At 44.5% G+C, this 14478-nt stretch overlaps 1 protein-coding gene across 6 annotated transcripts in view; it reads left to right on the top strand.

Annotated features, from left to right (window-relative positions):
* The window catches only part of KANSL1 (KAT8 regulatory NSL complex subunit 1), a 181915-nt gene that overhangs the window by 36350 nt on the left and 131087 nt on the right, over positions 1-14478 (top strand). For all 6 annotated transcript variants that reach the window (XM_087915641.1, XM_087915639.1, XM_026717545.2 and 3 more), the window contains exon 2: positions 6205-7582. In XM_087915641.1, the coding sequence (XP_087771767.1) occupies positions 6288-7582 (1295 nt within the window). In that variant the 5' untranslated portion in view covers positions 6205-6287. The remainder of the gene's footprint in view (positions 1-6204; positions 7583-14478) is intronic.

Here is a 14478-nt window from a genome sequence, read left to right as displayed (position 1 = left end):
CCCTAGAGAGGCAGTTCAACAGAACTATTCAACAGAAGGGAGTGCAACTACAGCAGGTTTCAGGTGATACCCATGGGCCCCAGCCAAGCCCTCCCAGGGGAGGAGAAGTTATCTATGAGCCTTTCCATCCTCCATCCTGGTCTCATGAGGCCTTTGCAGTACAATATGATCCTCAGGATCCAAGCAGATCTGGGCCTTATTTCCAACAGGCTTCTGGGCCCTATGCTCCTCCTCCCTCCAGGCCTCTAACCTCTTCTCAATCTAGGCCTGAAGCCACCTTCACTCCCACAGCAGCGGCCTTCTGCCTCTACCTTTGAGCATAGACCAGGGGATATCCAAGATGTTGTCTCTTTGGCCATTAGGCAGGGATTGGCTGAAGGGTTCAAGCAAATCCTTCGACCTCTGGAAAGGGTTCAGGCCCTTCTCAATCTATAAGTTCCTTGCGCCTTCACCCTGATTTACACAGGGTCCATTCTTCTTGTCCAGAATGGGAGGAGATTGATGAGGAGGGAAGGGCTTCACCATCTGAACACAGTTACTCCTCTCATTCAGAGTGCGAAGAGGGTGAGATTTTTGACCAAAATCTTTCAGAGGAAGAGGACTCTCGCCCAGAGCAGATGTCCTCTGCATTGGTCTTCAATCCTTCTCTCTTCAGGCCATTACTCAGCAAGGCCTTGGTCACTGCCAAGTGGCTCGGGAGCCACAAGGAATTCCCTCTAGCCAGGGAGACTCACTCTTCTCCAAGCCTGTAGTGCATGCAGGGGTTTTGCCTTCTCCCACTTCGTTCCTGGAAATGGTCAAGAAACAGTGCGCTTCCCCTTCGGCAGGTCCTTGCCTATATTCTCTGGATAAGCGTTTCTACAATGTCAGCGCAACCCTGAACAATTCCCTGGCAGTGCCTTTTGTTGACATTCCGGTTCTGGCCTCGTTCCCATTTTCTGGCACTCTCACGGGGGCATCCATACGGTGGCTGCACCAACTCCAGATTAGATTGCCTACATCTGATCTTCGGTCTCACCAAGGCCTTAATAAGATCATCGCAGCAGTGGAATTCACTGCAGATGCCACTCTCAATTCTGCCAAATTTGGATCTAGGGCCATGGCATCTTCAGTAGCAGCAAGAAGACTGTTATGGCTCAGAAATTCGCAGGAGGAGTCACGCCGTAAATGGAAGCTGGTTTCAGTTCCATTCACGGGCGATAAGCTTTTTGGCGATGCTCTGGAACGGTATCTCATAGAAACCAGAGATAAACGTAAAATTCTCTCTTTCTCTGGAAAGAGAGCCGACTATCACCCAGCTCCTTATACTGGTACACAGCCCTTTCTGGAGGGTGGGGGTCGTTCCTTCTGTCACTCTAAGTTATCTCTCGTTCTCCCCACCATCGGAGGTCACCAAGCCTTCTTTGCCTCCAAATGGGAGGAGTCAACGGCCGATGCCTGCGTGCTCAGCGCTATTAGGTCAGGATTACAATTGGACTTCCTAATGCTACCCCCCCCCAAGTTTTTTGATCTGTCCTCTCTCTGGACATTTCAAGGCAAGACCTCACGAATCAGGCCATTCAACTCCTTCTTGAAATCCGAGCTATTCAAACCTGTTCCCCCCTCTCAACGGGGACATGGGCTTACTCTCGCCTTTTCATCATTCCCAAAGCCTTTGGGGGGTAGCGAACCATCCTGGATCTAAAATTTCTCAACCAATTTGTAAAATACAGGCAATTTAAAATGCATTCTATGTTACAGAGCGTTCGGGAGGGCGATCTCATCTCTTCCATTGAACTCATGGAGGCTTCCTCCACATCCCCGTTTGGCCTCGATCATCACCAGTTTTTCCATTTCTGTTATCAGAATACCCATTACCAGTATCGAGCACTTCCCTTCAGCCTTTCATCGGCTTCAAGGGTCTTCACGAAGGTTCTGGTAGCATTGATGACATCTCTGTTTTCTGTTCCAGTGAGGATCCAATACTATTTGGACAACATTTTAATTCTGTCCTCCTCCATCCGTGCAGCCCATTGGGATCTGCAAATTACCCTGTCATATCTCCAGAGCCACGGATTTTTCCACTCCCGTCCACTCTAATAGTTCCTGCTTCCCTACCAACGGGCAGGAACCAGCCACTCATCCATCAAGGTCCTGCTCCTGCCACAAATCCGGAGATCTCTCAATTGTTGGTGTTTCTCGTTAATCTGGAAGGGACTCCTTTCAGGGTCCCAGACAGGCTAGTGATAACCACCAATGCCAGCCTCCTGGGTTGGGGTTCCCATATGCAGGGCCAGATAGCTCAGGACCTTGGTCCAGCTCAGAGCAGGCCCTTCCCGTAAATTGGCTAGAGCTCAGAGCCATTTTACTAGCTCTCAAGCATTTCAGGCACTCAGTGACTGGCTCTCATGTTCTAGTCCTTATGGGCATGGCCGCCATGGATCATGTCAACTGGTGGGGGGGGTGAGGTCCAGAGCCCTCATGGGAGAGGCTCTACAGTTGGGGTTATGGGCAGAGCAACACCTGTTGTCGATCTCGGCGGACCACTTCTCCGGGATCAACAACTCCCAGGCCGACTGGCTCAGCAGGAGCCTAGTCGACCAGGCAGAATGGTCTATTCCTCCTTCTCTATTCAGGGACCTTTCCCTCAGATTCGGAATGCCGGAGGTGGATCTTCTCCACTCCTCAGATTGCCCAGGTCACCAGATTCTTCACCAGGTTTCCTTGCCAGGGAGTGGAGGGAACAATGCCATTTGGTGCAAATGGCCCCAAAGTCTCCCCATGCCTTTTCCCCGCTCCCCATCATTCTGGCAGTAATTCGGAAGATGTTGAACGAGCGGAGCTCCTCCTCCTGGCACCCTATTGGCCAAGGATGCCCTGGTTTGTGGACCTGGTCAACCTATTGGTGGCTTCTCTTTGGAGGATCCCAGCCCATCTAATCTCCATCGGGGGATTCTGCTCCACCCAGAGCCCCAGTGGCTCAAGCTGACCATGTGGCACTTGAGCGGCAGCGGCTAAAGGTGGCTGATCTTCCTGAAAGGGTCATCATCACTATCCTGGCATCTCGCAAACCTCCCACAAGGCGCATCTATGATGCCACCTGGAAAGCCCTTTCCCAATGGTGCCTTAGGGAGAGTCTCTCTCTCTCCCGCTTTAGCCCAGTTGGCAGAGGTTCTTAGATTCCTTCAGCATGATCTAGAGAAAGGTTTGGCCCCTAAAACCTTGTTCAGGCAGGTTGAGGCCCTCTCCTTGGTTTTTTCATGGGGTTTGCTTCCTTCCGTATCCCATCATCCTTCAGTCAGGAGGTTTTTGAAAGGGGCTTCCAACCTGCACCCACTGGTGGTTCACAGGTATCCTTCCTGGGATCTCCATGTGGTCCTTAATGCCCTTACAAAGCCCCCATTTGGAACCCTTGAAATATTGTCTCTCCGTTTCCTGTCTCTGAAAGTAGTGTTCCCTGTTTCCATCACTTCAGCCAGGCGGCTATCCAAGCTCGCTGCTCTTTCTATCAGACAGGACCTTTGTTCCTTTCCTGATGATAGGGTTGTCCTCAGTCTGGACCCTTATTTATTCCAAGGGTTAACACACCTGTTCCACAGGTCCCAGGACATTATGTTGCCTGGCTTCTGCCCCCTCCCGCACCATGACTTGGAGCAGCAGTGGCACACGCTAGATGTAGGTAGGGCTCTTAGAATATCCATTAAGCGCACTTCCTCCTTCAGGAAGTCGGAAGCCATTTTGTTTCCTTTTCCCTTCTCACTTGGGGCACAAGGCCTCTTCTACTATTAGCAGGTGGGTCAGATCTTGCATTGAACAGGCCTACAAACCTGCGGCCCTTCTGGTTCCTTGAGGTCTGATGGCGCTCTCTACCAGAAATGCGGCCAGTTCGGCTGCCTGGGAGGCCCAAGCACCCTTGGAGGAGATCTGTCATGAGGCCACGTGGACATCTCCGTCTCCTTTCATCAGATACTACCGTCTGGATGTTTTTGCCTCGGCAACTGCAGCCTTCGGCAGACGGGTGCTTCAACGAGTGGTTCAACCGTCGGTGTGATGAGCCGGACAAGGACCCGCCTGTGGACATGCAAGCTTTGGTATGTCCTATCCTGGGCTCTCAATGCAGCATGGAGGAGAATGGACGTTGGTGGAAGTTACCCTGAACGTCCTTTCTATCTATGCTGCGAGAGAGCCCAGCCCCTCCCTTGATTCATTCGGAGAGGGTAAGTCATATTTCTGTATTCATTTGTGCTTTCAGAGACACCTTTCAGTCTGTCAAGTATCTTCGCCAAAGCTGGGGTCTCTTCCGGGGGCTGGCTTTTATATCTTAGTACAGACTCAGCTAAATGATGTCATAGGAAGGAGTCAACCCATCCTGGGCTCTCTCGCAGCATAGATAGAAAGGGCGTTCAGGGTAACTTCCACCAACGCCCATTCTCAGATCTTTTCACTGCCTGTATTGACTGGGGCTAATGAAAGTTGTTCAACATGCTGGAAAGGGCACTATTTTGCTATTGCCTGGGATTAAATAGAGATTTAGATAGATACATCTTCAGTCACCTCTGATATTGTGCAACTTTCTTAGCATTCTGAGAGTGTAATGAAGGCGTAAAGGGGCAGCGTCGCAACTGCTTGCTCAGTTTTGATTAAGTTGGGAATAATATTATTTAGTTTTTTTAATATCTTCACTCACGTAATTAGAATTGGTTCTTTTTTAAACTTTATTTGTGGAAAGCAATGGTTTGTATTTAGGGTCAAGTGCAGTTGGAAATTCCTTTTTGTGAATCCTATTAAGATTCTTGACCTTTAGCAGGGAAGAGGGAAAAGGGGAAGCCTCTTTTCTTAAATACAAAAGAAGTCCCTTCATTTGCTAGAAGATAAATGATTACTGTTTATGCTAGGGACTTGATTCATGACCATGACAGTTGAGGGAATTTAGGTGAGTTCAGTTTTGATTCACTGTTGGAAAATACCTTTCTGAACTGGTTTTGTATTTAGTTCGGCTTTCTGCCACCCCTGGTAAGAGCAGTGCTGGTTTTTGCATTTTGCCTGTGGAACATAGAATATATGATACATACTAGCTTTCCTAGGTTCTTCCAGCATAACCTTTATTGGAAATTCTGGGACTTGAAACACACTTCAAGATACCATGATTTGGAAATGCTTGATCTGAACAATATTTAACAAAGCAATATATTTCACTTGTTAGCTTGATATTTTTCCAATCATCAGGGAATAGTTGAAGATGATAATACATACCTGTGCCACTAATTCTTTCTCACAGTAACTGTCCTGTGATTTAAGATAGGGCTTAAAGATTAATGATCTCTCGAAGGCATCCGGAAAGTTTTCATACTTGAACATAGACTTGAACCCTGTTTTTCTGTAGTTTGTCCAGCAATCTTAACCATTACAGGTAGTCTTTGAATTACAACAGTTCATTTAGTGACCATTTGAAGTTACAATGGCCCTGAAAAATGTGACTTGTGATCATTTTTCACTCTTACGACCATTGCACCATCCTTGTGGTCATGTGAGCAAAATTTGGATGCTTGGCAACTGACTCATATTTATAATGTTTGCAGTGTCATGGGGTCATGTGATCCCTCTTTGCTATCTTCTGGTAAAAAAAGTTAAGGTAGAAGACAAATTCACTGTTGCTAACTTAATTGCAGTGATTCATTTAACAACTGTGACAAGAAAAGTAAAATGAGGCAAAACTCACTTAATAAATAAACTTAGCAACCAAAATTTTGGGCTCAATTGTAAGTTGAAGACCACCTGTATATCACAGTGGCTCTCATATGCAGCTTTATTTTCTATTTTATTCATAACCTGTATTGTACATTTTTCAGTTGTTTGGCAAAACACAGTTTTCCCTCAGCCGTTCACATTTCCCAGCAACAAAGAGAAAGCCACTTGAAGGGCACCATGTTGGAGAAAGCTTTCTTACTATACTTGTCCAGTATTTGATGCTTATCCTTGTTTTGTGATTTCACCTTCATTCCTACTTCAAATCCTTTCGTCATTTTGGCATGTCAAAAGATTTTCATGTTCTGTTTTATACCTTTCCGTTGGATATTATACTGACTAATTTGGATAGGGAGTTATTGATTGTGTCTAATGAACAGGTGTATATAGGCTTCTGTATCTGATAACAACGTATAAACAAATAACGTTATTTTTGTTTTCCCATTCTACACTTCTAAACTATGTCTTTTTTTTTTTAAGGCTTCCCTTTGGCGAGGCAGAAGAACACAGCAGAGCTGGCCTCTGCAACGGGAGAGGCTGGAGTTCCCAACTCTATGTGCTGAATGGCTACTATGGCGCCCGCTCTCACTGATGCAGCAACTGAAGCTCACCACATCCCATTCAAACTGGCTCCCCCATCCTCCTCCCTGTCTCCTGGCAGTACCGAGAAAAACAGCAACACTAACAACATCCTTGTTGCCAGTAACGTCACCAAAAGGAAAGCTGAGGATTCCAGTCTAGATTTCCGAAATAATTCTACAAAAGAGCTGGGAAAGCTGCAGCCCTTAATAACATCTTATCTCTGTTCAGATGTAACATCTCCTCCAAAGGAATCCTTGAAACTGCAAGGAGTCTTCAACAAGCAGACAGTCCTTAAATCCCATTCTCTGTTGACTCATCCTTTCTTAAAAACTAGTGACCTGTTGGAAAGGTCCCCAGTGTTGGAGATTTCATTGGAAAACCTAAAAACCATGAGTACGAGTAATCAGACACCTTTGCCACAAACACCTGTCAATGGCTTGGCTAAAAAATTAGTTAAGACTAACAGCTCTGACCATGAAACCTCTGTTTCACTTAATGGTGAGAAGAGTGCACCTTCTGCGACCCTCCAGGAAGTTGATTCAAATAGACCTGGGGGTTCTGATTTGGAGGACCTGAAATCTGGTTTGAGCAATTGCACTCTACCACATAAAAGCCCAGATGCAGAGCATGCTGCCCCACTTAGCAATAATGGCATGGCAAATAAACATGACCACAGTTCCCTAGAGCAGCAATGTGAACTCGAAGGGGGTGGGGAGAACCAGTTGCTTTTGTTATCTGGAATATCTGTTTCTTCTGAGCTTGGAAGCAGTAAGCCAGAGGAACAGAAGATCTCTCTGCTAAACAGTTCCTTTAGCACTCTAGATTCAGATATGAGGACAAAGTTGCTATTGTGGAGGCAGGTAGACATTGAGAATCGTGCTCGCAGGCTGCAAAAGCGGCTGCAAGTGGTACAGGCCAAGCAGGTGGAGCGGCACATTCAGCAACAGCTTGGTGGATTTTTAGAGAAAACACTAAGTAAGTTGCCTGCTTTGGATTTCTTGAAACACCGGAGTCAGCTAATGCTTACCTGCAAGGCAGAAGCAACTCTAAGAAAAGTTGTAAATGAGGCAAGTACCTCGGAAGGACTGAGCAACTTCCTAAAAAGTGACTCTATCTCAGAAGAACTAGAAAGATTTACTGCCAGTGGAACGGCTAACCTGCGCTCTTGTGAGCAAGCATTTGATTCTGATGCCACAGACAGCAGCTCAGGTGGAGAATCTGATATTGAAGAAGAGGAACTGGCCAAAGCAGACACAGAACAATACCATGTACCCCTGTGAGTAACATCAAATGTTAGGTTTTTTTTTTTGAAAGGCAATTGATGATAGACAGTATCATACATAAATTAAATAATATTGGCCTAGCATCTTTATTGTTTTTAAAGAAAAATAATCCAACCCATACTTCTATAACGGGACTATTGGTAAAATTGGCCAGTAAAAATTTCTTTCTTTCTTTCTTTCTTTCTTTCTTTCTTTCTTTCTTTCTTTCTTTCTTTCTTTCTTTCTTTCTTTCTTTCTTTCTTTCTAAAATATGGCAGCTTAATAGTAAGATAGTCATGCAATGTTGGTTGGAAAAGAAGCTCTGCTGATGCCATAAGCTCTGGCTTATAGGAAGAACTCTATGCATGCATAGATAGGGATCTAGAAATCTTCATTGTTATAAAGGAATAACATAGTCACATGATGTGACGGTATAGGTCAGCTTAATATAATTTAAACTGTCATAAGTGTTAGGCTGAAAATTTTAATTGACATGAATTTCAGTGCACATGGGCACATTTAGATATACATGAAATGATGTTAAATTAAGGAAATATAAACTTAAAACAATGAATAATGTTTGTTTTGCACTGATCTTTAATACTTGGTGCGGTAGTAGACTTCTTCATAGTGCATAGCTGTTTTTGGCCGAGGCAGGTTGGAAAAAGAAACAGTTGATTATGTTGAAATTTGAATAGGTCTCAACAAATGTAGTTGCGTCAGATCTTTTATGTTAACATTGATGGTTATATCCATGCAGAAAGACAAGGAAAATATAGAATCTAGTTTTCAAACTGAACATAATTTTGTGCTGTCTATAGAATTGCAATGTGCTTAATTGCATTTAAATGAGATGCAACTTGATTGTTCAAATGTACACACCCTATCATTTTCAGTATTTGGTACAATATAATTGTCTCGGAGCCATGTATAACTCTGAAAGAAATTATGTAGGAATAATTCAACTGCCCTCAGAGTTAGTTTCCTGTCTAACCTGGAGACCTGTGCCTCATTCTATTAATAAGCAAACATTTTGACAACCAAATTAATAATAGACTGTTCTGTAATTTTACTGTGCTTTTTTCTTTTCTTTGAGCTAAAAAAAACAAATTTATTTCATTTGATTGTAACTCTACATCAGGGGTCTTCAAACTTGGCAACTTTAAGACTTGTGGACTTCAATTCCCAGAATTCTTTTTCCAGTCATGTTAGCTCAGGAATTCTGGAAGTTGAAGTCCACAAGTCTTAAACTTGCCACATTTGAAGACCCTTGCTCTATATTTTTAATGTGCTCAATTAATGAGCCTCCCCATATGTTTGTTTCCTGGATTCATTGAGTAAAGGCCAGATTTATTCACTTCAGATCATGGTTGGTTTTAAACACATCATTAAAATATAGTAATTGTCTAAATAAAAGTATGTCTCTTACCAAGAAATACCTTTTTTCAATTTTCAGCCACTATATTGATTTTGTGTTACTTTTTTTTCAGTTGTATCTGCCTGGTTCCAGTTAGAGCTCTTTAAAATACATATTCAAGTTTGCTTATTTCAGAATTCTTAACTTTGGAGAGAAGTTTATCCATTTTAAATTTGGGAATATGTTGTAGTTGTTCTAATAGCAGTTGCTGCTCTGAACTATGGCATTCCTTACCAAAAGACAAACTTGATAAAAGTTTTTTTTTCTGCCATCCATTTTAGTTCATCAAGATATTTCTCTTTTCCTGGGTAAATGGGTACATTCCAGACAAAGTACTTGGCTGCAACCACCTAAAATTTTTATTTCCTAAGAATGCATGTGAAGTCCATGTGGGATTCAGAAGGATTCTTAATAAATATGATGCTTAAGGTTGTGCTTTGCTACCCATTTTAATTTAAAAGAATCAAAAACCTATCAAGAGAGGCCGTGGAACCTAGCAGTAACCAAGGAACCTTTTTTGGTAAATATTCCAGAGCATTAGGGCTTTCCATTTTTCCCTTTTTTTCACTGAGATGTATGGTTTAAACTTGCATATTAATTATTTTTATTGGCATTTAGAACAGAGGATTGTTAAATTCTCAGCACAAACATCCAGTCATCAATTTGTTTTCATCTGACTGGTTTGATTGAAAACTGTTTTATAAACAATTCATGTATATTATTCTTAATTAGTTTGGTATTACTAACATTTTAAAAAGAGTTGAAAGTTTTATTTATTAAATCACTTTGTATAGTTGCCCATCTCAAGAGGTGATCTTGGACAGAGATTGTTAAAAAATGAAAACAATAACAACTACAAAAGTTAAAATGCATCATAACTGAGAAAAATACAACAATCATTTACACAGCCAGGAGATAGATCTCATGTCACCTAGTTTAATAATGAAACATTTGTAAGAAAATATTTTCCTGCACTAGGTGTCTCAGAAACCATTAGTAAACTTTAAAAAACCAACCAACCAACAGCAGGAATCATCTACAACATCCACTGTAAGGACTAACAGCCACTACATAGAACAAACAAACAGGTAAAAGAGTAGTGGATTATGTCCATGAACATCAATTAGTCATCAGAAGACATGATAAAAATTATTTAATTCTCCAGCATGCCTTTGGGATAATCCACACATATGGGCTGAATCTGCTTTTCTGCCCAGAGACTGAGTTGTCAATCTTTGCCACGCCTCTTCCTGTCAGGGCAGGAAGCCTCCTAGCCCCAGTCACAATTCAGTCTTGACCCTATAGAGACATGGCAAAGGTCGGCTCCAATAATTTAAGCAGAAAGCAGCGGTTTAAAGTGGATTCTCCCAAAGCTTTGCAAAAACTCCCTTTATCTAAAAAGGGTAGTCAATCTTTTTATACCTACCGCCCAGTTTTCTATCTCTGTTAGTAGTAAAATTTTCTCTAACCGCCCACCAGTTCCACAGTAATGGTGATTTATAAAGTAGGGGACAAACCCCCTACCCACCCACCATGAAAGCTGGAACACCCATTAGTGAGCTGTAGGGGCCAGGTTGACTACCACTGATCTAAAAAATTGTAAATAGGCAGCAATTGGAACTTTTGCCTGCTCTGTTTTTTATGGTCCCCTGAACTACAAATTTAAGGCCTAGCAGCCCAGGCAGTCAAGAAGGGCCCCAAAACGATCCCCCAATCCTGCCCCCCACTGAAGCCATGATCGCCCCCAGCACGCCGTTGTGCTCCCAGGCTTAACCAGGTAGCTCTGGAGCATCCACTTTTACTTTCGTGCTCTACAGATGATTTTTGGGGCTGGCGGCGGCCATTTTGCCCATGTGGTGAGTTGTGCAGGCTATCCAGGAGAATGGTAGGGCTGCCACTGTCACAGCCCAGGGAAGGCTTACAGGCCTTAATTCCCTTTGGAGCAGCAGGATTGGAGGATTGAGAGAGCTGTCCTCCCAACAATCAAGCAGCATGGCTGACCAAGGCATCATGGAGCCCACGAGTGCTAAACGATCCAAGCAAAATCCCAGGAAGACCAGATCTGCTGGTAAAGATGCTGATAATAAAATAAAGGCAAAGGCTGTTTCTTCCAGAAAGGCCATGAGAACTGAAGAAAGAAGGCAAAGAGCATTGGAAAAGCAATTCTGCAGAGCTCAGGACCAAGCAGACCAGGAGAGGTATCCCCCCTTCCCCCAGCCAGGGCCTGTTAGCCCCCTCTCTCAGCAGCCATTAGCACAGGAGTTGCTGCAGCTTCCGGGGCTTGGTCACTAGAGGGAGATAGGGAGCAGGAATTTATCCCACCTGCTGAGGAAATCCAAACTCAGAGATTTCCTTTTGATTGTAGATCAGAGACAGGACTGAAATCCCTGGGGCCGCTTTTACTCCAACTGCAATGGGGATGCGCTCAGCAGATAAAAGTGGCCCCAGAATTATCTGAGGATATTAAGGCCCTTACTGCTCAGGCCATTTCTCAAGGGGTAGCCTCCACCCTGAAGGGGGAGGAGCCATTCTCCTTCCCCAAGACCTGATCCTCAACCATTGCAGCCAGTGTGATACCAGGCCTCCATGGGTTTCTCTAGGCACCAGAGGGAGGTCTCTCTGGCCCACTCCATCAGAAGCAGGGCATCTGGGATGGAGAAGGAAGTTCAGGGAGAGGAGGGATTCTCAGAAAATAAGGACTTATCACCTATTCCACTCCCGTTCACAGGTCTGTTTAGGCTGGGGCTGTTTAAATCTCTCCTCCACAAGGCTAGGACCACTGCCCAAATTGATCCTCCACCCACTATCCCCACTATCCCCTTTACCTGATACTGAGAACCTATCAGTGAGGTTTTTTCTGAACCTAGAATTCTCCAACAGGAGATTCGTTGTCCCAAGTTATTTTTGGACATAGTTCAGAGGCAATGGGCACAACCAAGATCCTTTCCCACTCCGGGGGTAATGATAACAAGTTAACTGCAACTTTCCCCTCTGGACGAACCTTTGGCATCCCTTCTGCCATATCTGGCGACATAGCAGGGGCCCTTAAAACAGAGGACACAAAAGTGGAAAAAAAACTTCCGCAGAACGCACCAGGCCAATGCTTGGGCGGTCTAAGCAGCTGTGACCACCTCCTTTTTTCACTAGAATGTCCCTTCTCTGGCTCCGCCAATTACAGGCTAGGACTCCTGAGTAAGTCAAAATGCATCAGGACGTTAACGAATGGTGTGGCCGCTGAAATTGCGGCAGACTCCTCCCTACATGCAGCCTGATTCTCCTCCATGGCCCTGGCCTGCAACATCACTTCTCGTTGTCTGCTGTGGCTATGACAGTGGCAAGCAGATGCTAGAACCAAATGGAAAAGCGGCCTCTGCTCCCCACATGGGTACTTCCTTGTTTGGAGAGGTCTTAAATCCCTTCATAGTGGAGAATAAAGATAAGAGGAATGTGTTCTCTCTTACCAGGAGGGCTGATAGGAGAGCTCCCCCTACACCGTAGGCAGCCATTTCACCCCTCAGCTCAGGCCAGGAATGATCAAGATCAAATTCCCAGATCAAATCGATCCACAGATAGAGAGGGATTTCGAGATAGAAACAAACAGCAGTTTCAATCTAAACGGCCCTTTTGTGGCATAGGAGGTCATCCCTACCATCGGTCGGTGGCCGGCTGGCCTTATTTGCAGATCGATGGGAGACTATCACATCTGATTCCTGGGTCCTGAAAACAGTGTGATTCAGTCTCACCCTAGGTTTTTGGTCCACTCCTCCAAGGACCTTTACCCATTGCGCAGTCTTCAAGAACCACTTAAGGAAAAAACTCATGGACACGGTGGTCCAGCATTTGCTGGACATCCAGGCCATCGAGCCGGTACCAGAGGACAGGAAGGGGCTCGGGTTTTACTCCATTCTATTTGTAGTTCCCAAGTCCGCGGGGTGGTGGTGGAGAGTGATCCTGGATCTCAAAAAAACTAAATGCTCATTTAGAATATCAAGATGCAATCTCTGCAGTCCCATCTCGGAGGGCATAAGGAGGGGCGATCTCCTAACGTCCATTAATCTGATGGAGGCTTACCTTCACAACTCCATCTATTCCTCCCATTGGAGGTTTCTCAGGTTCTATTATGCAGGGGGGGCATTATCAATACAAGGCCCTCCCATTCAGACTGTCATCGGCCCCCAGGACCTTCACAAAGGTGCTGGCAGCACTGGCTGCGCACCTCAGAACAATCTCAGTTGCATGTCCAGTGCTATCTGGACAACATCCATATCTAGTCCAGTTCCAGCCAACAAGCCAAATCAGACTTGATTTACACAATCCAGGTCTTACAGGACCACGGATTTTCAATCGAATTTCCAGAAAAGCCAGCTAGTATCCTCCACCTGCCTCCTACATATGGGCGCGGTGATAGACACAAATCTATGCGAGATATATTGTCTTGGGAGCATAGGTCAGCATCAGGTTCTTGATCACACAGGTCACAGCAGAGTGAGTGGCTCTCTGGCGGTGCTTTCCCAGCATCTGGGAAAATTAATCTTGTGCATAGCGGTCTTCGGCAGAAGAGTGCTACAAAGAGTGCATATAGATGGGAGTACACAGGACCAGACTTCTTCCCGCCCATAGGGATTGCCAGCTTTGGTATGTCTCATATGTGTGGATTATCCCAAAGGCATGCTGGAGAATTGGTGTTGGCTTACCTGAACGCAGTTTCTCAGCATGCCTTGGGATAATCCACTCCCACCTTGGTGACCGTCTGGTCCAGTGTGCAGGTGGGAAGCAGAGTCAACGCCACAGGAAGATCATCAAGTGGTTGTGCCTTCATCGTGACTAGGGCTAGAGGGCTTCCTGTCCCGACAGGAAGAGGCGTGCCAAAGATTGATGACTCAGTCTTTGGGCAGAAAGGCAGATTCAATCCATATGTGGATTATCCCAAGGCATGCTGAGAAACTGTGTTCAGGTAAGCCAACGCTTATTTCACAAGTTATGGAAAATTCTTCAGTTTTACAAGACATGGACAGACGTAACCATAGTTTCAGTTGGGAAATGGAGTGTCCTAAATCAAACAAAGTCCAAAACATGCCAGAAAATTCCTGGAAGCCTGATATTTAGATAAATCAACCGGCATATAAAGGTAAACAATATCTACACACCATTCAAAAGAGACAATCAAAAATCCGAAAAGGAAACAAGCTTTCCCACCAGCAATCAACACACAGATAAGCAGAGATTAACACTAATCCTTACATTAACAATCAAGAAACAAACCCCAACCAAGGAAATAATTCAGATAGACAAGCTAACACTTCAGAAACAGTATAAAATGAATGGTAAGAACAGGGTTTTTCCTCCTAATTTTGGCTCCAATTTCCTTCATATACCATTTATCCTCCCATGGTTTGTCCCAAGGCAATTCAGGACTAGAAAATAAAGTGTCCATATTCTGAAAATGTGTGATAGGCTAGTAGAAACATTAGTCTATCCAGGAAAAGTATGTAC

This window comes from Pseudonaja textilis, chromosome Z, assembly GCF_049901715.1.
Source record: "Pseudonaja textilis isolate UNSWEBS1 chromosome Z, rPseTex1.2, whole genome shotgun sequence".
Taxonomy (NCBI): domain Eukaryota; kingdom Metazoa; phylum Chordata; class Lepidosauria; order Squamata; family Elapidae; genus Pseudonaja; species Pseudonaja textilis.
This window is presented reverse-complemented; position numbering and strand designations above follow the sequence as displayed.